Here is a 24,414-nt window from a genome sequence, read left to right as displayed (position 1 = left end):
ATACAATAACCTATTAAACATTGAAAGCTTCCCTAAACAGGGCTGCCTTCAGATGTCTTCTAAAAGTTTGGTAGTTATTTTTCTCTTTGACATCTGGTGGGAGGGCGTTCCACAGGGCGGGTGCCACTACCGAAAAGGCCCTCTGCCTGGTTCCCTGTAACTTGGCTTCTCGCAGCGAGGGAACCACCAGAAGGCCCTCGGAGCTGGACCTCAGTGTCTGGGCAGAATGATGGAGGTGAAGACACTCCTTCAGGTCTACTGGGCCGATGGCCGTTTAGGGCTTTCAAGGTCAACACCAACACTTTGAATTGTGCTTGGAAACGTACTGGGAGCCTGTGTAGGTCTTTCAAGACCGGTGTTACGTGGTCTCGGCAGCTGCCCCCAGTCACCAGTCTAGCTGCCACATTCTGGATTAATTACTGTTTCCAGGTCACCTTCAAAGGTAGCCCCACGTAGAGCGTGTTGCAGTAGTCCAAGCGAGAGATAACCAGAGCACGCACCACTCTGGCGAGACAGTCTGCGGGCAGGGAGGGTCTCAGCCTGCGTACCAGATGGAGCTGATAAACAGCTGCCCTGGGATTGGGATTGGGCCTTGAAGGGGATGGAAGAGGCCCACAGAGTCGTCACTTCTGCCTCTGGGGGCAGAGATAGGGACACTCATGTATTTTTTTCTTAAAAGCAGGACGGGGTAAAGACAGAAGTCTTTAAAAAATGTATGCAATTATTTTTTTCTTTTCCCCACTGCTTGAATATAAAAACAACAACTACCACCCTCAAAGCAGTTTATGAAAAGATGAAACAATAACATTATTGGGGGAAATCAGCAAAACTAAAAAAATCCTAAAACAGGTTAAAGTTCACCTTGACTTTTCTCAGCGTTTGACCAGGCTTGTCTTACCACAAATGCCTTAACAGGCATTGAACAGTACGGCTGCTTAATATCCGTAGGCAGGGAGGTTCTGCCGCACTAAACGGTCAGGTCTGTCCAAATGCGGAAGGGGGGGATTATGTGGCATATGTTGGAAGCTGCCATAAATGCCAGGCTGCATTAGTCTGCCGAGCTCAGCATGGCCTCCTCTGACTGGCAGCAGCTCCCCAGGATCTCAGACACCTTCCAAGCGGGAGGACCAAACCCAGGGCCCTTCTGCATGCCAAGCAGGTGTTCAGCCACCTGGCTGCTGTGGTGGTTTTTATTCCCCCCCCCACGCCACCCCGACTTGGACTGTTCCCCCAGCTAGCCCTGGCAATGTCAGGATTTGAACCCAGGACCTGCATGCAAAGCAGGGACTCCAAATCCTAGAGTTGGAAGGGCCCTTGAGGGTCCTCTAGTCCAGCCCCCTGCAATGCAGCAAACCACAGGTGGCCTCTTTGCTGTTTCCTCCTAGCTTGTCTCAGGACCAGCTGCACAGCCTGTCTCGGGCAGAGCTAGAGGCGCACCTGGCCAGCACCCAGATCATCGTGGAAGCCCTTTCCCGGGAGATCCGGGACTCCCTGAATTCCCAGAGGTTGCCTGCCTGCGTGGGACCGGCGGATCAGAGGGACGCGGCCACCCAGACCCCCATCTCTGAGCCCAGCCAGGTAAGCAGGGAACAGGGTTCGAAATTAGCGGGCACCAGGTGCATTTGGCGCCTAAAGATTCTCCATTTGCAAGCGCCTCATTTTTTTGCGCCTGGCTTGACACTCTAGGATTCCTGAAATGTAGGTGCTTTGAAGCCTCGAAGTTAAGGATAGACAATAGGCCAAGGAATGTAACAAGAAAGAGTAGATAAAAAATAAAAAAATTGCCCGGTGTCCACACAAAAGCTTATACCAAGAACAAACTTCGTTGGTCTCTAAGGTGCTACTGGACAATTTTTTTTATATATTTTGACTGCATCAGACCAACACGCCTACCTACTGAATCAAGAAAGAGTAGAGTGTTTTGAGAAGTATGGTACCAATATTTTTATTGCCAACACCAAATTAAACATGTACAGTCATACCTCGGGTTGAATGTGCTTCAGGTTGAGCGCTTTCAGGTTGTGCTCCGTGGCAACCCGGATGTAACGGAGCACGTTACTTCCAGGTTTTGCTGCTCGCGCATGCGCAGATGCTCAAAATGACGTCATGCGCAGAAGCAGCAAAACGCGACATGCGCAGACGCGCTGTCGCATCTTACGTTCCATTCAGGATGCGAACGGGGCTCCAGAACGGATCCCGTTCGCATCCCAAGGTACCACTGTATTAACAATTTCTGCTAGAAATGTGATATTAACAATGTGTCGCTTACGTGAATTGCATATTAATTCATGCTTATCAAAATGATAAATAAAAAATGTTGCTGACTCCCCCCCCCCCAAAAAAAATGGCGACTAGACTTTCTGTTTTGGCACCCACAATCCAGGTCCCAGGAGCCATTTGCTCCTAGTTTTTCTATCCCAGTTTCTAACACTGGCAGGGAAGAGACCCAGGTAGAGAAAGAGGAGGCCTCATCCAGCCACGGATATCTACACAAGTTTTGTGAGATCTCGCCATCACCCGGCAAGGGAGGCCACACAACTGGTCTTGGCTGGGGAGGGCGGGGTATAAATAAAAATTTATTATTATTATCTGAAATGAGGGAGGCTTCTGCTGGGTCAGTGCAGAGTGGATTTATAGTCCACCTTTTTTCTCCAAGGAGCGCAAGGGGGAGGTACGTGGTCATCCCCCCATGTAATCACCACAACAACCCTGCAAGGTAGATTTGGTTGAGAGGCAGTGACTAGTTTGATGATGGTGATGATTTATTTGTAACCCCCCCCCCCCATCTGGCTGGGTCTCACCAGCCACTCTGGGCGGCTTCCACAGAGACCAAAAATGCATTAAAATGTCACACATTAAAAACTTCCCTGAACAGGGCTGCCTTAAGATGTCTTCTGAATATCAGGTAGTTGTTTATCGCTTTGACATCTGGTGGGAGGGCGTTCCACAGGGCGGGTGCCACTACCGAGAAGGCCCTCTGCCTGGTTCCCTGTAACTTGGCTTCTTGCAGTGAGGGAACCGCCAGAAGGCCCTCAGAGCTGAACCTCAGCGTCCAGGCAGAACGATGGGGGAGGAGACGCTCCTTCAGGTATACTGGGCCGAGGCCATTTAGGGCTTTAAAGGTCAGCACCAACACTTTGAATTGTGCTCAGAAACATACTGGGAGCCAATGTAGGTCTTTCAAGGCCGGTGTTATGTGGTCTTGGTAGCCGTTCCCAGTCACCAGTCTAGCTGCCGCATTCTGGATTAGTTGTAGTTTCCGGGTCACCTTCAAAGGTAGCCCCACGTAGAGCGCATTGCAGTAGTCCAAGCGGGAGATAACTAGAGCATGCACCACTCTGGAGAGACAGTCTGCAGGCAGGTGGGGTCTCAACCTGCGTACCAGGTGGAGCTGGTAGACAGCTGCCCTGGATACAGAATTGTTTGATGTTTTATTATGTTTTAATATATGCTGTGAGCCGCCCAAGGGGCTGGGGAAACCCAGCCAGATGGGCGGGATGTAAATAATATATTTATAAATAATAATTATTTATAAATTGAAATACTTTATCAAAATACTTTATTGTCACTTGTACAACTTGCAGACAGTGAGATTACATGAGCACCCCCCCCCCCCACTCAGCTCTCTTAATCTTAGTTCCTCTCATTTACTGACGCACACCCACCAAGCCTGAAAGTCAGCTGCCCTGTTGTTTTCATCTTTTCATTCAGCAGCCCAACAGCCCACGGACAGAAGCTGTTCTTTACCCTGTTGGTGCAACTAATCATGCTTGTATATCTTCTGCCCGAGGGCAGGAGATCAAGAAAGTGCCGGCCAGGGTGTGAATAATCATCCCTGAGAATCTTCCTTATTTTAATATAGCTTTGTGGCCGAGTGGGAGGATTTGAACCCTGGTCTCTCCCAGGTCCTAGTCCGGCACTCTAACCACTGCACCATGCTGCTTCCAGCGTTGCACAAAGATGGTCCAGCCGTTCAGGGCTGAAACCAGCTGGCCGGCCTGGTCATCCTCGCGCCACTGGGTTCCTCACGTGGCCAAGCCACGTTCTCTCTCTCTCGGCAGCGGATTCCTGCAGCGTGCCAGCGGGCATTAAGCCTTGCACGGCTGCACACGGACAGCAGGGGCTGACCCCGGCTTTGTCTCTCTGCCGGGGACGGGGTGTGTGTGTGTGTTTTGTGGGCAGCGCCTGTGTTTGGGGGATCTGGCGAGCGAGGGAAAGGGAAATCTTTGAGGTCTGAAGAGCTGCACTCTCTTTTAGAACTCCTAAAATTAGTACCGTACAGCGGAACTGTGGTTTTTGAGCGTCTCAGAAGCTGAACGTTTTGGTTTTTGAGCGCCAAAAGCCCAGAAGTACAGTGGTACCTCAGGTTAAGTACTTAATTTGCTCCGGAGGTCTGTTCTTAACCTGAAACTGTTCTTAACCTGAAGCACCACTTTAGCTAATGGGGCCTCCTGCTGCCACAGCGCGATTTCTGTTCTCATCCTGAAACAAAGTTGTTAACCCGAGGTGATATTTCTGGGTTAGCGGAGTCTGTAACCTGAAGCATATGTAACCCAAGGTACCACTGTAATTGCTTCCACTTTCAATACGATACGATCATCTTTATTGTCATTGTCCCATACAGAACAACGAAACTGAAAAATCTACATCACACATTGAAAACCCAACAAGCCTGCTATCCCAACTATCCCAGCCCTAAAAACTCTGATACCCCATAATTGAATTCAATATACTGTACTCACATAGAGACTACCTACGCTGCGTTTAAAACCGAAATCGCATTTGGATAGAAACTGTTTCTCGAACGCGCCTCGGAAGTCAAACAGCTTCTCCATTTTCTCAATGGATTTTGCGGGGCCGTCCGTCGAGCCTCGGCTGTTAAACGTTTCGGAAGTCAAACGGTCTTCCGGAATGGATTGTGTTCAACTGCCGAGGTTCCACTGCACATAGAAGAGTAGGCTTGGGAGGGACACCCAGGGACATCTAGTCTGACCCCGCTGCAATGCAGGAATTGCAGCTGAAGAATCTCCGACAACTGGCCATCTACTCCCTTGCTTAAAAAACTAGAAATCAGGAAGAACTTTCTGGCATTAAGAGCCGTTCGATGGTGGAACGGTCTCCTTCTGAAGATGGTGGACTCTCCTTCCTTAGAGGTGTTTAAGCAGAGGTTGGGTGGCCATCTGTCGGGGATGCTTGAGTTGTGGTTCCTGCATGGCAGCAGGGGTTAGTCTGGATGACCTTTGGGGGTCCCTTCCAGCTATGATTCTGTGTTTCTATGTCTCTTGGAAGCAGTTTGTGTGCTGCTGCCGCTACTACTATTAGTAATAATTGTTGCATTTCCCAGGAGGTGCAGCTGTACCGCGAGATGTACGAGGCCCTCTGGAAGAGACACGACCCCCTTCAAAAGACTCTGAAGAACCAGCGTGCTCTGGTTGAGAGGCTGGCCACAGCCACAGACGAGATGGTGGGTTGCTGGGCATGCAAATAGGTGTGAGGGGAGGGTGAGGGGAGACAGAGTCTGGTGGTGTTCGGAGGGTTACAGGTGCCCCTCACCCCTGGCACCAGCTTCGAGGCTGGTTTCCCACCCTGAATTGCTGGAAATTAATTTTTGAGCACTGATGCCGATGGCAACGAGGTCTTCTTCCTCGCAGTCCGAACCTGGGCTTCTGTCGTGCGTCTCTTCCGCTCGAGGGGTTGGACTGCTGATTTATTTAATTTGTTGCATTTAAATCCCACCTTTTCCGCAAGGGGGCAGGTGTGGTTCTGCTCGCCCTGCTCATTTTATCCCCACAACGACCCTGTGAGGTAGTTGGGGCCAGGAGGAGGCAAGGAGGACTGGCCCAAGGGCGCCCAAGGAGAGCTGCATGGCTGAATATTATTATTATTATTATTACTTATTTAATAATAATAATTTATTTATACCCCGTCCATCTGGCTGGGTTTTCCCAACCACTCTGAGCGGTTTCCAACAGAATATTAAAATACAATAGTCTATTAAGCATTAAACGCTTCCCTAAACAGGGCTGCCTTCAGATGTCTTCTAAAAGTCTGGCAGTTATTTTTCTCTTTGACATCTGGTGGGAGGGCGTTCCACAGGGCGGGCGCCACCACCGAGAAGGCCCTCTGCCTGGTTCCCTGTAACTTGGCTTCTCGCAGGGAGGGAACCGCCCGAAGGAGTGCGGGGGATTCGAACCCTGCTCTCTCCCGGGTTCCAGTCCAATGTTCTAACCACTGCACCCCGCTGTTCCTCGTAAGCTGAGATGGCTTATGAAGAGCCTTTGGCGCCCTGTGTGTTGACCCGGCTCCCGTTCTGCCTGCAGAGAGGATGCCTTTTGGATTCCACGTTTCTCCGAGAGACGGCCGAAGCCTCCTTCCAGCGCCTTCAGGACAGCCGTCGCTCCCTTAGCCAGCAGGTGAGGCCCAGGCGATGGGCTGGGTGGGGAGGAGGGGGGGCACAGAGTCTCTTTCTCCCTCCCACCCCCTGGCAGGAGGGTCCCTGACCTTCAAATTTTATTGTTATTCAGGTTTTTATACCGTATTTTATGCTGCTTTTACAATTAAGTGCTTTAGATTTGTTGTTAGCAGCCCTGAGCCCGGTTTCTGAACCAGGAAGGGCGGGGTATAAATACAAAATTATTATTGTTGTTATTTATTATGATTTCTCTCTCTCTCTCTTGCAGCAAAAGCAGTTGGGCAACCTGATCTCTCGCATCCGGGAGAGGTGGAGCCGGATTGAGGACGAAAGGAAGAAGACCCTGAGAGACAAGGAGGCGGTGCGTAGAATCGCAGAACCATAGAGTTGGAAGGGGACCCCCAGGGGTCATCTATTCTGACCCCTTACAATGCAGGAGTCTCGGCTGGATGATCCCTGACAGGGGGCCTGTCCAACCTTCGTTCGTTTATTTTATTATACAAGAACACGTGGGCACCAGAAAACCAGGTAGCAAAGAAATACATAAAGGTAAAAGTAAAGGTACCCCTGCCCGTACGGGCCAGTCGTGTCCGACTCTAGGGTTGTGCGCCCATCTCACTCAAGAGGCCGGGGGGCCAGCGCTGTCCGAAGACACTTCCAGGTCACGTGGCCAGCGTGACAAGCTGCATCTAGCGAGCCAGCGCAGCACACAGAAACGCCGTTTACTTTCCCGCTAGTAAGCGGTCCCTATTTATCTACTTGCACCCGGGGGTGCTTTCGAACTGCTAGGTTGGCAGGCGCTGGGACCGAGCAACGGGAGCGCACCCCACCGCGGGGATTCGAACCGCCGACCATGCGATCGTCAAGCCCTAGGCGCTGAGGCTTTTACCCACAGCGCCACCCGCGTCCCCTAAAGAAATACATAGTTGTAGGTTAAAATAACAGCAGCAATATTTGCATAAGTGTAAATCCAAACCATTAAAAACTCCTTCAAGTTACCCCAAGGTCAGGTTCTTTCTTGGTGAAAATACTTGGGTGGCTCTGGTGATCCTAGAACTACAGAGGTGGCCGGGATGCCTGAGGGTCTTCTTGTCCAGCCCCCTGCAATGCAGAAATCTCAACATCCGTGACAGATGGCCATCCAAACTCTGCTTAGAAGCTCCCAGGTGAGGAGAGTCCCTTCCGCTGTCAAACACCTCTTAGGGACTGAAACCGGAACATAGGCTTGCAGAGTAATAGACCAGGCATAGGCAAACTCGACCCTCCAGATGTTTTGGGACTACAACTCCCACCATCCTTGACCGCTGGTCTTGCTAGCTAGGGATGATGGGAGTTGTAGTCCCAAAACATCTGTAGGGCCGAGTTTGCCTATGCCTGTAAGAGATGCAAAATACAATTAGAGATCACACTAGACAAGAGTTTCAAAAAGCATGGGGAAAATGCAGAGAATACTTCCCAAAACAGTGCCCTAAAATACATACCTGGACTTGTTTCGATTCATGTCTGCAGAGACTTTGTGGATATTTAAGTTATAATTAGAAAAAGCTTAATATTTATTCATAAAGGAAACAGTTTATAAGAAGTAAATAAGGAGGCCAGATACAGGATAAAGGAAGTCTTTTATTTGGTTGTTTGTATTGTTGTATGTTATGCTTATTGTATTTCTGTATTGGGGGGGGTGGGGGGTTTGTGTTATGTTGTAAATAAAATTTACAATTAATTTTTTTTTAAAAAAAGCCTTGTTTTTTAAAAGAGGTGTTACTCTTTTCTGTAAAGACTGTTTAGCTCAGGGTAGGTTAAAAAAAAAAAAGAGGCAAGCTTTTTGATGTCACAGGTCTCTTGAGCACAGAGGAAGATGCAGGTGGGCGGATGAGCCCTGCCAGCTTTTCTGTTCTGTTTGTGGGGGAAGCATGGGGCACCATAATTCCCTGATTATGGTTCAGACCACCAGTGCATCGAGCTCAGTATGCAGAGGGGGAAGGGTTGGGTGTGCGAATCCTCTGACTGAAAAGCTCCCTGTGTGATCTCTCTTCCCCCTCCGTTCGCTCCTTGCAGGCAGACCACGTTCTGGAGTTGTTCCAGAATCACGCCACCCAACGCATCAGGCAGCTGGAGCAGGACTGCGGGTCCCGGCGGCATCTCCGCACCCTGCTGGCGGAGGCCAACGCACTCCAGGTGAGCGGGGAAGGAGGCACCGGGACGGACGTTTGGATACAGCTCAAAAAGAGCATCCATCCCTGCCTCTTGTGGCAAGGAGTTCCGTAGTTTAACCCTGCGCTGTGTGATGAAGAACTTTTAAAAATCTGTCCAGTGTTCAGCCTCACTGAATGCCCGTGACTCCCAGGGTTACGAAAGAGGGACAAAAACTTTCCCTCGTCCTCTCTTTCCACGCCGTGCATAATTGTAATAAACTACTTTTTTTATTTAAAAAAACCTAACAATTTCAACATAACAAAATATCAAAACATCTCATATTCAACATTCCCCCCCATTTCCCCATCAAAACCCCAAGACTTCCCTCAGCTCCTCTCTCTGATTTCTCAACTCATATTGTTCTCTGCATACTGTAAAATTGTATAAATCCTTATATTATCTATCTACTATGTTAACAATCAATACATTTGTGTATGTATATTCAAAACCTGCCAAGGAGTCCAGTTCATTTTCTTGTCTTTTTAAGTAATATGTGAAAAGTTCCCATTCTTCTTTGAAGTCACAGGTGTCCTGATCTCTCAGTTTGTGTGTCAGTTTAGCCAATTCTGCGTAGTTCATCCATTTCTCTTGCCACTGAATTGTAATAAACTTCAATCGTGTTGTCTTCTACTCTCCTCTAAATGCAAAAGCCCCTTTCTCCGTGGCGCTCCTTCCAGCTGCCCTTTTTGGACCCCTTTCCGGCTCTGCCGCAAGCCCCTGAAGGAAGCTCCTCTCTTTCATCCACACACTTTTCCCGTTTTTCGTTTCTGCAGTCTGATCTCTCGGGCGGCTACGCCAAACACCTGGCGGAGGAGGCCTGCCTCGCGACAGCCCTGCAGAGCAACTGGGCGAAGATGCGGCACGACGTGAGTCCTGATTCACTCCTGGCCTCCCCAGCTCCAATAATAATAATAATAATAATAATAATAATAATAATAATAATAATAATATAATATATTATTTATACCCTGCCCATCTGGCTGAGTTTCCCCAGCCACTCTGGGCGGCTCCCAATCGAGTGTTAAAAACAATACAGCATTAAATATTAAAAGCTTCCCTAAACAGGGCTGCCTTCAGATGTCTTTCAAAGAGAAGATACAGTGGTACCTCGCAAGACGAATGCCTCGCAAGACAAAAAACTCGCAAGACGAAAGGGTTTTTGGTTTTTTGAGCTGCTTTGCAAGACGATTTCCCCTATGGGCTTGCTTCGCAAGACAGAAACGTCTTGCAAGTTTGTTTCCTTTTTCTTAACACCGTTAATACAGTTGCGACTTGACTTCGAGGAGCAACTCATAGCATGCGGTGTGGTAGCCTTTTTTGAGGTTTTGGAAGACTTTGGTGATTTTTGAAGCTTTTCCAAAACTTTCCCGACACCGTGCTTCGCAAGACGAAAAAAATCGCAAGACGACAAAACTCGCGGAACGAATTAATTTCGTCTTGCGAGGCACCACTGTAGCTGCTTATTTCCTTCACATCTGAAGGGAGGGTGTTCCACAGGGCGGGCGCCACCACCGAGAAGGCCCTCTGTCTGGTTCCCTGTAACCTCACTTCTCGCAATGAGGGAACCGCCAGAAGGCCCTTGATGCTGGACCTCAGTGTCCGGGCAGAACAATGGGGGTGGAGACGCTCCTTCAGGTATACTGGACCGAGGCCTTTGCCAGACTTGTCCAACAGGGGGACTAAATTTCTCTTTCTCTCCAGTATGAGGCCATGAGGACCCTGGCGGGCCGATTCCGAGTCACAATGGGGCAGATGGTCCAGAAGATGAGGGCAGCCCAGCAGGAGCTTGCCCAGCACCACGAGGCAAGTCTTCTCTTGGGGGTGGCACTGAACCAGGGAGGAGGGGGTGTGTGTCTAGAATGGCTGGATCAGGCCCCCAGCCCAGATCCAGTCCTGTTTCTCCCTTTGCGCCAAAGACTCTTGCTCTCTCCCTCCATTTCCCTGGTTCCCGGTGTTCTGGGGTAGACTGCCTCTGAACCTGGAGGTTCCACCATATCTCCATAATAACTCATTGTGTCGTTTCCCCCACTATAGCTCCGTTCCGGGGCGAGTGGTGTGAGATTTTGGGGCTGTTCTCCCCTCAGTCCCAACGGCTGTTTGAGATAAGACCAGTCCTTCTGACAATATTTCTATGTTGGTGTTTGCGAACGTGTTCTGCCTCGCTGCCGTTCATGGACTTGTAATAAACGAAAATCTGCCCTTATTCCCTTCTGGGGGACACAAGAGCCCTTATAGAGTCCTTTCTAGGTTCTCCATCGGTCGGAGAAAAGAACAGAGGCCAGACAGAAAATATTGAGAAGCAAAGCAGCTCGTAAGCCTGATCTTTATTGATCTGTTGCAACAGGGTGCTCCCCTCACACTCAGGAAAGGAGGAGGACCCAGAACCCAGGTGTGCCCGCCCTTATATAGACATTTTAAATTGCCCGCCTTGGAGTCCAAAACCACCCCCAGAAACATCATACCTACGTCACAGAAAGGGGTGTAGCTCAAGAGAAATCTGAGTACGTTGTTTACCTCCTGTCATTGTTTATCTTCTGTCTGGCAGGTTACCTGTTAATGCTCACTTGACTGGATACCTGGGGAGCCTGGCCAGTCTTTTGTAATGATAAATACTTAGTTCCTGAGCCAGGTCACAGGCTCACCCTATTCATACACAGATATACCCTTAAGACAGGTTTTGTGAATGAAGAGACAATGGGGAGGCTTTTCCATTTTCCTTTGACCTCGCAGAGAAAACATTTGGTCAGTCTGGGAGCCAAAATGGCTCCAGGACTGCTTTCCTGTGCTGCTTCAGACATGTGGTTTATATATTTATGTACGTGTTTGCTTGGTACATTTATGAACATTTATTATAAATATATAAGACCTTAATTTATTTATTTCAGACTTAACCCTTCTTAACCCTTTGCTGCCTGCAGGTGTGCAGGAAACTGGAGAACGCAACACAGGAGTTGGTCGAAGCCTTGGGACGGGGAAATGAGCTGACTGCAGCCAAGATTCACCTGCAGACAGGTGAATCGACCATGTATCTCTCGCCTGGGATGGGTGGGAAGCATCGCCTTTTGAGTCCAGGACTTTTAGAGACGCGTTAACCTTCCTCTGGTTTTGTCCTAAAACTCTCAAGATCCTTTAGCCGTGGGGTAAAACAAAAGTTTTTAAATTTTAACTTTCCATATGTTGCATAAAGCACCCAAAAAATTCTCCCAAGCCAAGGAAAGAGGAACTGAAATATTTGCGACTCTGAAGTTGGGTTTCCCCAGCCACTCTGGGCAGCTTCCAACAAAGATTAAAAATACATTAAAATGTCGCACATGAAAAACTTCCCTGTATCTGAGTTTCTAACCCAGTCTTGACCCCGCGCTCTTTCCGCAGAGCTGGAGGCTGCGAGGCAGAAGGGGACCGCAGCCGAGAGCCAGCGGGATCGGCTGCAGGAGGAGAAGGAGATCCTCTCCCGTCAGCTGTCAGAGAAGCAGGACATGATCCTGAAGCTGGAAGAGGAAGCAGCGCGGTGAGTCTTGATGCTCAGATTCGAGGCTCCTTCCCAGGGAACTCTGGGAAATGTAGTTCCATGTGAAACGTTAACAAACTACATCAAAGTTACCTACTATCTTTATGTACTGAGGATGCCTGGTGAAGCAACTGGTCTGTGTTTTAGAACGCTGATGCGTGCCTGTCAGGAGTAGAGAAATGGGCAGTAGAGAAAATGGCAGAGATGCAGAGGCTTGTGGGATTTGATCAGGAATTATTGTCAAGCCCAGTCAGCGCAATGCTTTCATTGCGGACACAATGGCTTGCTCCATATTTTCATAATTCCTCATAGTAATCCCACGGGACCACCACAGGCAATGTATAAATTTAGTGAATAGAAATTTAAAAAAAGATATATCCAATATATAGTTCTGGCATGGCCTTTGCCAGATGGGCGGGGTATAAATAATAAATTATTATTATTATTATTATTATTATTATTATTATTATTATTATTATTATTATTATGTCAAGCTCAAGCCTGAAGCTGCTGAAATGTCAGCGAATGTAATAGTGGGTTGCAGATTTGAAACCAGGTCTCCCCACTGCTGGCCCAACACCCTGACCCCCCCCCCCCCCAGCCACATTCACACCAGACGCCTGAAGCACTATGACTTCACTTTACGCAGTCATGTTGTCGTCCGTGAATCCTGGGAACCGTCCCCCTTCCAGAACTACGGTCTCCAGAGAGGGACGACAACCTCTCTGGAAATTGTAGCTCTGGGAGGTGGGAACCTCCTAAGGGCGCTCAGCACCCCCAGGAAGCTACAGTTCCCAGGCTCCCGCTAACCCTGTTCCGTGTGACGCAGGCTGTCTGTGGAGAAGGCGAGGGCAGAGCAGGAGCGTGACGAAGCCCAGCGGGAAGCTCGCGAGACGGCCGAGTGCCGGGAGGTACGGAGAGGGGCGGCTCCTGGAGCAGCGAGGGGCGCAAGGTCTGGGGCGGGTGGGGAAGGGGAGTGGGTGCGAGAGCCGCAGCTTGGCGGCAGGGTGCCTGCTTAGCGTGCAGAATGCCCCAGGTTTGGTCCCCTGACCTAGCCACTGATCCTCGCAATGGTCACCTCCAGACTTGATTATTGTATTTTTTTCTAACATGATTTTTATTAAGTTTTCTATGTTTCATTACATTTTCATATCAGAAATCCATAACTGAAGACATTGCTTACATAAAGCATGGACTTCCTTCCCTCCCTCTAACTGACTTCCACACAACTTTACCAATGTCTTCACATTTCTATTACCACTTTTTTACCTTATATCTATCTTTTAACATTCACCTTCTTATATGTAAATCAGCTCATTTTCACATTACAGTGGTGCCTCGCAAGACGAAATTAATTCATTCCGCGAGTTTTGTCGTCTTGCGATTTTTTTCGTCTTGCGAAGCACGGTGTCGGGAAAGTTTTGGAAAAGCTTCAAAAATCACCAAAGTCTTTAAAAACCTCAAAAAAGGCTACCACACCGCGTTCTATGAGTTGCTCCTCAAAGTCAAGTCGCAACTGTATTAACGGTGTTAAGAAAAAGGAAACAAACTTGCAAGACGTTTCCGTCTTGCGAAGCAAGCCCATAGGGAAAATCGTCTTGCGAAGCAGCTCAAAAAACAAAAAACCCTTTCGTCTAGCGAGTTTTTTGTCTTGCGAGGCATTCGTCTTGCGAGGTACCACTGTACAGCTCAAACCTACAAACGTTTTCAACTGTTTACCATTTTCTTTCATATAGAATATAAATTTGCTCTAGTCCTTTTGAAACAGTTCATCACGCTGATTCCAGATCTTCCCAGACTTGATTATTGTAACTCACTCTACATGGGGCTGCCCTTGAAGCTGTCCCAGAAACTCCAGCGGGTGCAGAATGCCGCGACGAGACTCCTTACGGGGTCCTTGCCGCGGGATCACATTCACCCAGTGCTATACCAGCTGCACTGGCTCCCGGTGGAGTACAGGATCAGGTTTAAGGTGCTGGTTTTGACCTTTAAGGGATGCAGGTGGCGCTGCGGGTTAAACCACAGAGCCTAGGGCTTACTGATCAGAAGGTCGGCGGTTCAAATCCCCGCGACGCGGTGAGCTCCCATTGCTCGGTCCCTGCTACTGCCAACCTAGCAGTCTGAAAGCACGTCAAAAGTGCAAGTAGATTAATAGGGAGGGTAAACGGCGTTTCTGTACACTACTCTGGTTTGCCAGAAGCGGCTTAGTCCTGCTGGCCACATGACCCGGAAGCTGTACGCCGGCTCCCTCGGCCAATAAAGCGAGATGAGCGCCGCAACCCCAGAGTCGGCCACGACTGGACCTAACGGTCAGTGGTCCCTTTACCTTTACCTTTAAACCTTTAAAGTCCTACACAGCCTAGGACCCTCGTACCTTCAGGACCGCCTCTCCTGGTACGTCCCACGGAGGACCTTACGGTCTTCAAACAAAAACATCTTGGAGATCCCGGGCCACAGGGAGGTTACGCTGGCCTCAACTAGAGCCCAGGGCCTTTTCAGCCGTGGCCCCGATCTGGTGAGCGCTCTGTCACAAGAGACTAGGGCCCTGCGGGACTTGACATCTTTCCACAGGGCCTGCGAGACAGAGCTGTTCCACCAGGACTTTGGCCAGGGCACAGCCTGACCCCCTCCTTCTGTAATCCTCATAGAACTCTAGCCCAATGGTTGCCATTCATTTGATTCTGAATTGATTTTAGAATGAATTGGTTTTAGAATGTATTTCAATTCATTGATTGTGATTTTATGTAAACTCTCTTATTTTTACTGTTGTTAGCCGCTCTGAGCCCGGCTTCGGCTGGGGAGGGTGGGATATAAATAAAAAATTATTATTATTATTATTAAGGGTATCTCCTCAGGGTAAGGCATCTTCCTGCTGAAAGTCGCAAGTCGCCTTTCATGAGGACTGGTATCTTTCTTCTCAGCAGAGGAGGACCTGCTTTGAATACCAGCTCTTTGTTAGGGCTGTAAGAGGAGGCAGCCTGCCTCTCAGTGGAGGCCAGTGGTTTGAAAACTTCTTTCAGGCTACACTTTCAGAATAAAAATTGGCCACACTGAATATTTTTATTGATAAGATATTGTTATTATTATTTAATTTATACCCCACCCATCTGGCTGGGTTTCCTCAGCCACTCTGACATTGGAAATCAAGAAGAAACAACAGCTAGCCGTGCTTGAGTCATAACCCCGAACACAACTACTTGGTGATACGATTGTGGGGCATCCAGAAAGTGGAAAATGCAGCCGCATAGGAAGACGGATGAATGTTTGTTTGATGGCCCTTGAAACTTCCCGCCAGAGAGTCGGACCCAATGGTCTGACTCTGCATAAACCAGCTTCCTGTATCCCTCTTGAAATCGCATCTTTCTTCAGTTACATTTTATCTAGTTTGTAAAATCTATACACCGTTTGATGGGGGAAGAAACCACTCAAAGCAGTTTACAAAATTGAGCAAAATCAAGAGAGATTGACAGAAGGTACAGAAGGTAAAATGCTAAAACTGACTGAAAATATCTCAGCCTTCTAGGAGACTGGGTAGACTTCTCTAAACAGGGGTGTTTTTTGCAGTATAAGGTGACTCAGAACAGTATAATGATTCTATCTCGGAAACAATCAGAAATAACACCATCAACAAACACCAGTATGGTGTAGTGGTCAAGAGCAGTAGACTGGGGAACCGGGTTCGCCTCCCCGCTCCTCCACATGCAGCTGCTGGGTGACCTTGGGCCAGTCACACTTCTCTGAAGTCTCTCAGCCCCACTCACCCCACAGAGTGTTTGTTGTGGGGGAGGAAGGGAAAGGAGAATGTCAGCCGCTTTGAGACTCCTTCGGGTAGTGATAAAGCGGGAGATCAAATCCAAACTCCTCCTCCTCCTCCTCCTCCTCCTCCTCCTCCTCTTCTTCTTCTTCTTCTTCTTCTTCAAAATGTTGGTGTAAAATAATACGAATCGGTGTAAAATAATGCAAATAAGCCAACCTAACCAAACTGCTGAAATGTTAAAAGTTTATAGATCTGGAAAACCAAATTGCCCGCCGCCAGCTCTCGGAGACGGAGTTGGAGCTGAAGGCTACCCTTGTGACTCTGTGGGAGCGCAGCGCCCAGCTGGAGGACCTCAAGGGTGCCCACAGCGCCCTTCAGTAAGTGCCTGTTCCTCTCCGAGACCCCACCCAAAAGAGTGTCTGGGTTGGGGTGGGGCGTCTCCCTTCTTTTGTGGCATAGGGAGCAGCATCGTCCTGACTTTCTCCTGTCCCCCACCCCACCCCAAAAGGCAGGAGCGAGAGACTGTCGGTGAGGAGCTGGCGAGCGCAAAGGCGGAAATGGAGAGGACCCGATCCAGCATGGAGGCCTGCGCCTGCTCCTTGCAGGAGATGGATGGCGCTCAGACGCAGCTCCTGGAAATTGCCAGTTTCCTCGAACGGGTGCTGCAGGGAGAGGTGAGGCGGCCGTGTGCAACGGGGTCCCTGCCATCTCTCTCCCCTGCTGGGAAAGGGTCTTGGAATCACAGAATGGTAGAGTTGGCAAGGGACCCCCAAAGGTCATCCAGCCCAACCCGCTGCAATACGGGAATCGCAGCTGAAGAACCCCTTCAGAGTCGTATCATGGCAGCGCTCCCAATGCTCTGCTCTTTTGCAGGTGGTCGACACAGCCCCCAGGAGGCGGCCCTGCACCCCCAGGCGACTCACCCCCCACCGCTTTGGGACCTCCTTCGTGGACAGCATCTTGCAGGCAGTGGCGGAGAGAGGTGGGGGTTTCTGTTCGCTCATCTCGGGGGGGGGGAGGGGCCCCAAACACAAACCTGAAGCAGAAAGCCCCCCCCCCACACTTGTCATGTTGCCAGACCTCATGGGGGAAAGGGGTAATAATAATAATAATAAATTATTATTTTTACCCCGCCCAACTGGCTGGGTTCTCCCAGTCAGCCACGTAGAGCACATTGCAGTAGTCCAAGCCCTGCCCCCAGGCCACTCAATTGCAGCCTCCCTCTTAATTCTGACTCAAGGGGGCATTGCAGGTTTTGACACCCCCCCCCCCCAATTTTGTGCCTCCTGTTCTTTTTCAGACGTGGAAACTCCCGGGATTTGGAGCGAGAGCACCGCTTTCACGAAAGCCGTTCATGAAGGTCCGCCCAAGCCGGCAGGTAACTAGGACTCGGCCCTGAGAGGGGACCAGGGTTCGAATTCCCCCCCTGGAGGTGGGCAGCCCCCTGCCTCTCTCAGCCTCACCTACCTTGCAGGGTTGTTGGGGATTAGATGGGGAGGGGGAGGAAAGCCATGTCCCCCCCTGAGCTCCTAGAAGGGAAAAGGTGCGACAGGAATGCAATAAATGAACGAAACGAAGCCGTCTCACGGTCTGTCCCGTCCGCAGAGCTCCAGGATCAGCTCTCCACCCACGTCCAAGACTTGCTGTCCGTTTCAGAACAGCTCCGCCTCCTGGCTTCGCAGCACCAGAGGGCCGCCCAGGAGGAGAGGGAAACCCTGCAGGCGGAAATGTAAGTGGGTCTGGGGGCTTGCTTTGCGCTGGGGAAACCCAGAGGTGAAGATGCTCTACCTGAGGTTCCTGCGTTGAAGGAGCTTGGGCTACAGGACCCTTCCAACTTCTCAATATTGATGGAATGCACAGGTGGGGAACGCTTATTTTTTTGTGAGTCTTATATAACCTGTAAAGGGAACCATTACATGGATTACCAGGGCAAGGAAGAAGCTAAGGGCAAATTTCTAAAGCACTCGTAGAGAGGTCAAAGCGATTCTTTGAATATTTTCAAGGTGCGATCAGGATTCCCGCTTGAAGCATTGGGGAGGGGGGGCCTCAGGCTCCGTGGGCTGAATGCGGCCCCCCAGACCTCTCCGCCTGGCCCCCTGGACTCTCCCTGGACCACGCCTCTTGCTGATGTATGGAAGTGAGAGCTGGACCATAAAGAAGGCTGATTGCCGAAGAATTGATGCTTTTGAATTATGCTGCTGGAGGAGACTCTTGAGAGTCCCATGGACTGCAAGAAGATCCAACCTCTCCATTCTGAAGGAAATCAGCCCTGAGTGCTCACTGGAAGGACAGATCCTGAAGCTGAGGCTCCAATACTTTGGCCACCTCATGAGAAGAGAAGACTCTCTGGAAAACACCCTGATGTTGGGAAAGATGGAGGGCACAAGGAGAAGGGGACGACAGAGGACGAGATGGTCGGACAGTGTTCTCAAAGCTACCAGCAGGAGTTTGACCAAACTGCGGGAGGCAGTGGAAGACAGAAGTGCCTGGCGTTCTCTGGTCCAGGGGGTCACGAAGAGGCGGACACGACTAAGCAACAACAACAATGAGTGCTTTTGAAATGTGCCCTTAGCTTCTTCCTTGCCTGAAGGAAGGAGAGAAAGAGATTGGGGCCTGCATGGATTGTGGCCCCCGGAAGAGAAGGCAGCTGGAAACAAGTTCCTGCTCTTCTGCTGTACCCATTTCCCTTTATTTAAACTGCATGTGCTGTTTCTTTTTAAAATAATAATAATAATAATAATAATAATAATAATAATAATAATAATAATAATTTTTATTTATACCCTGCCCTTCCCGGCCAGAGCCGGGCTCAGGGCGGCTAACACCAGTAAAATTACAGTAAAAACATAATAGGAAGGAAAAAAGAAGAAAAAAACCCTAATTTAAAATACAGATTAAAATGCAATTTAAAATCAGCCTCATTTTAAAAGTAGCCCATACAGTAGATCAAGACCATAAGGGGAGGGAATCATAAGAATCATAAGGGCGGAACAGAGCGTTCCACCAAGTGAAAAAGGTAAAAGAATTTAAAAAATCAGACCATTAAGCGTCACAGCCTGGGAGGGGAAAAGACACAGCGCAGCTTCAACAGGATAATAATATATTAATCCGTGTAAAGGTTCCCTTTACAGGTAATATAAGACTCACCACAAAATGAGTGTTCCCCACCTGTTCATTCCATCCCTATTGAGAAGAAACATTTTGCCAAGTCTTAAATGGGCCAGGCTTTTGCATATACGGGAGGCGCTGGGTGACCTTGTGCCGCAATATTTGTACAAAAAATAAAACCACACGTTGTATATATTGTTAAAAGGTCCTTTTAGATTTGCCGTTTAGATGCTGTTAGATTATGAGATACATTTTCAAGAAGGGCAATCCTAGAATTGTAGAACTGTTGAGTTGAAAGGCACCCCGGGGTCATCCAGTCCAACCCCTTGCCATGCGGGATCAATCCAGATTATTCCCCCAGACTGGTCAACGCAGAGTTGAATTTGGGGGCCTCTCTCCCTTCTCCCCCCCCCCCGCAGTTTGCGGCTCCAGGGCCTGGAGAGGGAGCTGGAGGCTGAGGTCGATTCCCGCGACGCCAGCATCGCCCAGCTGAGCAAGACTCTGCGCGACAGGAAGCAGGTGAGGTTGCCAGGAGGAGGGGGATCTGGGTCAGGATGGAGCCGCAGGGCTCGGAGGATCTGGGGCACGGATCGGCCGGGGATCTGCTTCTAGGGCGTTGCAGCAACCAGGGAGCCAGCCTCCATCTCGATCAACCTGCATGTCTCTGAAGCCGCTGTGGAATAGATAGGTAGATAATTTATTACGGTCAAAGACCAGCTCACATAACATAACACAATAAAAACAGTGTTTGTAAAGATAAAATATACAATCGCAGCAGATTGCAGCAATAGCTCATGAGTTAAAATTGAGATATATGCATACACCTGTACAGCTGAAATTTGGGCTACCACAAAAAATTGACCCTGAGGCGCCCCAAAGGTCAACTTCAGCATTTCCCTAGTAAGCTATTTTATTCTAGAGGATGATCTGTGCCTACAAATCTGGGAGCAGAATCTGGCTCCCAGGCAGGTCGTCTTGTGATCTTTGCCTAAGAGGAGAGAATTAAGTTTAGACTTGTCCGAAAGTTCGGCGAGCCTCTTCAGCAAAGGATCAATGGTGTCTCTAAGCATCTCAACATAAAAAGGACATCTAAAAAATATATGTTCGGGGCTTCCTATTTCCCCTAATGGACAGGCGCAAAGTCTCTTCTACAGGAGCCTTCCAGAACCGGTGAGGGCAAGGCTGAGCTTCTAGCAAGAGTAAAAGCCCTTCTTGCGTTTCTGGATGTGAGGAAATAGAGATATGTTGCTGGAGTGGCTACGTATCTCCCGTTTTCTATGCGCTGTGGAATAAAAAAAAAAAGAGGATTGTAGAGTTGGAAGGAAACCCCAATTGTTATCCAGTCCAGCCCCCTGCAATGCAGGAATCACAGCTGCAGAATCTTTGGCAGGTGGTCACCCGAGCTCTCTTTACAAGACAGGAGATTCCACCACCTTCCCAGGGACTGTCAAACAGCTCTTACTGTCAGAAAGTTCTTCCTAAGCTTTGGAAAGAAATCCCCTTTCTTCTTGTTAGAATTCTTCGCAAAATAGATTCCAGGATAAGAGACATAGTCTGAAAATAAGGAGCACTTATTTTAATCAGAAGGGACGCGGGTGGCGCTGTGGGTTAAATCACAGAGCCTAGGGCTTGCCGATTAGAAGGTCGGTGGTTCGAATCCCCGTTATGGGGTGAGCTCCTGTTGCTCGGTCCCTGCTCCTGCCAACCTAGCAGTTCGAAAGCACATCATAGTGCAAGTAGATAAATAGGTACCTCTCCAGCAGGAAGGTAAACGGCGTTTCCGTTCGCTGCTCTGGTTTGCCAGAAGCGGCTTCGTCCTGCTGGCCACATGACCCGGAAGCTGTACGCTGGTTCCCTTGGCCAATAAAGTGAGATGAGCGCCGCAACCCCAGAGTCGGTCACGACTGGACCTAATGGTCAGGGGTCCCTTTACCTTTACCTTTTATTTTAATCAGAAACCAAGAAGAGAAGAACTTTAAGAAGGAATGGGGGAAATTTACAATGCATTTAAGAGAACACTACAAACAACCCAAACTTTGGCAGGATTTGAGTAATGCTTGTAATGTATGAAAAACTACGGTAAAAATGGATTGTTATTTTTTATTTAAAAAAACAGAAAATTAAGGGAAGCAGTTGAAAAAAGAATGATCAGGGTAACCATGGAAGGGCAGAGGAGAGTCGAAGGATTCAGGGAAATCCTAAGTGATGGTCTTGGTGTTTAATGCGTGAATTTAAATTTGCAATGTAAAAACATTTGGGAAAGAAAATAAGGAACTCTTGGAGCACAGAAGGTGGGACAGGTTGTCCAAACTCTTTCCTCTCCCTGGGCAGCATCTGCCGCCCTGTTTCCCACCCCCAGGGTCCAAGGGACTAGAAACTTAGCCAGGCTTTGGCGAAACCACTGTGAAGCCTTTCTCCCTCCCCGCCCTCTTACGCGCGCTCTCTCTCACACAGGACGAAAAGGAGCTTCAGGAAGTTATCCGGCAGCAGGACAGGAAGCTTCAGCAGCTGGATGACCAGAGTGCGGACATCCGGGTGGGTCCAAGGGCCCCCTGCCCTCTGGCATTCTCAGAGATCTGTGTGCCTCGGGAAGGAGAAGGTCCTGGAGCTCACAGGAAAAGCTGCCTTAATATGTGCATGGTCCATAGACTGCAATACCGCCTCCCCTGGCTGGCAGCAAGCGCTCCCCGGGGTTTCAGAAAGAGGGTCTCCCCCAGGCCACCGGGGAATTGAACCTGGCGCCTTCTGCATGCCAAGCAGGTGCTCTGCCACTTAGCTGCAGCCGCTTCTCTGAACCATAAAGATTCTAGTCCTCATTGCCTGAAATAAGGGGCTGGTTTAAGTGGGAACATGGGCAGCAGCCATGATGTTCTGTGCTGCCTTCACCCTCCAGCCTCCTGCAAAGGGGTGGGTTGCTGAACCCCGAGTGGCTGCTAAACGCCCCCCCCCCCCCATCTCTCTCTCCCTTCCCCAGATCCTAAAACTGGAGTTGGATCAGCTGAAATCTGACCTCCGCAGCTGCGAGATGGAGAGGTCAGCCCTGTGGGAAGAGCTCAGGGAGCAGAAGCCGTCCAGCGCGGATTGGGTCCAGGAGAAGATGTGTCTGCAGCGGCAGGTATGGGGCTGGGTGGCGTCACTGGGGTCAGGATCCGGGCAGCGGCAGTAGTCCATCCTCAAGGTTATCCACGCATGGACTGCGGCCGTCAGGCTATCCCCGCGTGGCCAGAGATTTATTTGCACTCAGTGAATTTCAGGTGGTTTTATTTGCACTGAGAAAAATAATAATCATTTGGGTCTTTTGTGGGGTCTCTTGGAACAGATCCTGCAGAAACAGTAAAGGGTCTTCAACTCTTCCCCCCTCCCCCAATCCCACCGTGACCCCAAACCACCGCCCTGTGGTTCAAGATGGAGCCTTCTTGTCTCCTTAGGTTGCCAAGCTGAGGGAACTTCTGGCTGGCCAGGACAGCGAGAACATGGACCTCGTGATGAGATACCAAGGCCGGGTGAGGACCTGGGGTGAGGGATGCAGGAAAGGAGCCTTCCGGGGAGGGCCGGGAAATGGCCGCCCTTGCATGGACCAGCCTCTTAACTCCTCGCTCTTTTAGCCCCCTAACTTGTTCTTTTAGCCCCCTAACTCGTTCTTTCTGCTCCTGGCTTCCAGGTGAGGCATCTGGAGGAGCATCTTTTCCACGCTCAACGGGAGGTGAAGGCACTCAAGAGGACGGAGGCAAAGATAAAGGAGGTGAGACCCAATTGGTCTTGGGATGTGAGACCGTATCTGGGGGGTTTGGAAGTGAGGCCCAATTTGGAGGTCTTGGGAAGCGAGACACCATCCCCCGGGGGTCTGGGGCACCTTCGATTTCCTTTGCCCACCTCCCTCGGGATTTCTCCCCTCCCCCCTTTTTTTAAAAAGCCAAGGGACTCCGTCCTCCATCTTGGCCAGGGAGAATGATGGGACTTATAGTCCAGGAAAATCTGGAGGGCCACAGATATCTACACCCTCCCCTCCAATTTGGTTGCATTAGAGCAGGGGTCAGCAAACTTTTTCAGCAGGGGGTCGGTCCACTGTCCCTCAGACCTTGTGGGGGGCCAGACTATATTTTTTTTTTGGGGGGGGGGAATAAACGAATTCCTATGCCCCACAAATAAACCAGAGATGCATTTTAAATAAAAGGACACATTCTACTCATGTTAAAACACGCTGGTTCCTGGACAGTCTGCGGACTGGATTGAGAAGGCGGTTGGGCCGGATCCAGCCCCCAGGCCTTAGTTTGCCTACCCATGCAAGAGGGTGTAGGTGGAAGATTTTCTCCATCTCTGGCCCTTCCTTTCCCCCAAAAGTAGCTTTTTAGGATTTTCTTTCCATAAAAGTTATAACTTCCTAGCCCTCCTCCAGCGCAGGGGGGAAACATGACCCGCTGCTCAACTGACCTGTGTAATACAGTGGTACCTCAGGTTACATACGCTTCAGGTTACAGACTCTGCTAACCCAGAAATAGTACCTCGGGTTAAGAACTTTGCTTCAGGATGAGAACAGAAATTGCACAGTGGCAGTGGGAGGCCCCATTAGCTAAAGTGGTGCTTCAAGTTAATAACAGTTTCAGGTTAAGAATGGACCTCCAGAACGAATTAAGTACTTAACCCGAGGTACCACTGTATTTATCCTGCACCGCGCATGCACTGCCACCACAGCAGAAATTGAATAAAAAGGCGGAAGGGTATTGAGGCTTTTAGAGGTTAAAAAGGGCTCTGCTAGGGGGGGTTGTGGCATGAGGCTGCTCCACCCCTGGTGGGAGACAGAATGGTTTCCACAAGCAGCACCCTTTCTTAGACCTAAGGGGCTAGTCCTCTTGATCCACGGCTTGGGCTGGGAAAGACCCCCCTCCCCATCTCAAAAGGCGAGGAAGCCGCTGCCAGCCCCCTCCGCCCCCCAATGCCTCTTTTCCCTCCAACTTCCAGGTGATGTCTTCGCTTCCCGCTGAAGCTTCCCACATCTCGGAAGTGCGCTTAATTCTCGACCTCCTCGGATGAAGCCGGCTGAGGGCTGGGGAGAATAGGACAGAGAAAGGGGCTGTTTGCCAGCCTGATCCGGCCGCCTGTGTGTATTTAAATAAATGTGTGTGTGTCTTTTGCAAGGATCGGTCTGTCTCCAAGTGTGAAGGTCATTTGGGCGGACGGGAGTGTCGTGTCCTCTCAGCCGCACATGGGATTTGTAGTCCTGATGCGCCCAAGAGGACCAGCGTGTGACGTTTGGGTGTGTGTGGGCAAAAGCTGTCCAGATTTGGGCACATCAGGACTACAACTCCCATGTGCGGCTGATGGGAGTTATAGTCCAAAGGCCCTGGCTGCTTGTCCGACATTTGTGGCATTTCTAATCCGCCTTGGTATGCCTGATTCTCCCCTTCATTTAAACTTCACAACAGCCCTGTGAGGTAG

At 49.7% G+C, this 24,414-nt stretch overlaps 1 protein-coding gene across 1 annotated transcript in view; it reads left to right on the top strand.

Annotated features, from left to right (window-relative positions):
- SPAG5 (sperm associated antigen 5) overlaps positions 1-24,116 on the top strand; it is a 31,373-nt gene extending 7,257 nt beyond the window's left edge. The window contains exons 5-25 of the mRNA XM_077919828.1: positions 1,386-1,578; positions 5,345-5,464; positions 6,321-6,413; positions 6,681-6,773; positions 8,468-8,587; positions 9,379-9,471; positions 10,307-10,408; positions 11,524-11,617; positions 11,978-12,113; positions 12,943-13,024; positions 16,114-16,247; positions 16,379-16,544; positions 16,744-16,852; positions 17,171-17,248; positions 17,476-17,599; positions 19,398-19,497; positions 21,433-21,513; positions 21,953-22,093; positions 22,407-22,481; positions 22,640-22,720; positions 23,938-24,116. Of these exons, the coding sequence (XP_077775954.1) occupies positions 1,386-1,578; positions 5,345-5,464; positions 6,321-6,413; positions 6,681-6,773; positions 8,468-8,587; positions 9,379-9,471; positions 10,307-10,408; positions 11,524-11,617; positions 11,978-12,113; positions 12,943-13,024; positions 16,114-16,247; positions 16,379-16,544; positions 16,744-16,852; positions 17,171-17,248; positions 17,476-17,599; positions 19,398-19,497; positions 21,433-21,513; positions 21,953-22,093; positions 22,407-22,481; positions 22,640-22,720; positions 23,938-24,009 (2,287 nt within the window). The 3' untranslated portion in view covers positions 24,010-24,116. The remainder of the gene's footprint in view (positions 1-1,385; positions 1,579-5,344; positions 5,465-6,320; positions 6,414-6,680; positions 6,774-8,467; positions 8,588-9,378; positions 9,472-10,306; positions 10,409-11,523; positions 11,618-11,977; positions 12,114-12,942; positions 13,025-16,113; positions 16,248-16,378; positions 16,545-16,743; positions 16,853-17,170; positions 17,249-17,475; positions 17,600-19,397; positions 19,498-21,432; positions 21,514-21,952; positions 22,094-22,406; positions 22,482-22,639; positions 22,721-23,937) is intronic.
- The last annotated feature ends 298 nt before the right edge of the window (positions 24,117-24,414 follow it).

The sequence above is a fragment of the Podarcis muralis genome, chromosome 15, assembly GCF_964188315.1.
Source record: "Podarcis muralis chromosome 15, rPodMur119.hap1.1, whole genome shotgun sequence".
NCBI lineage: Eukaryota > Metazoa > Chordata > Lepidosauria > Squamata > Lacertidae > Podarcis > Podarcis muralis.
Note: the sequence above shows the minus strand (reverse complement) of the source record. Positions and strands in the feature narration are given on the sequence as shown.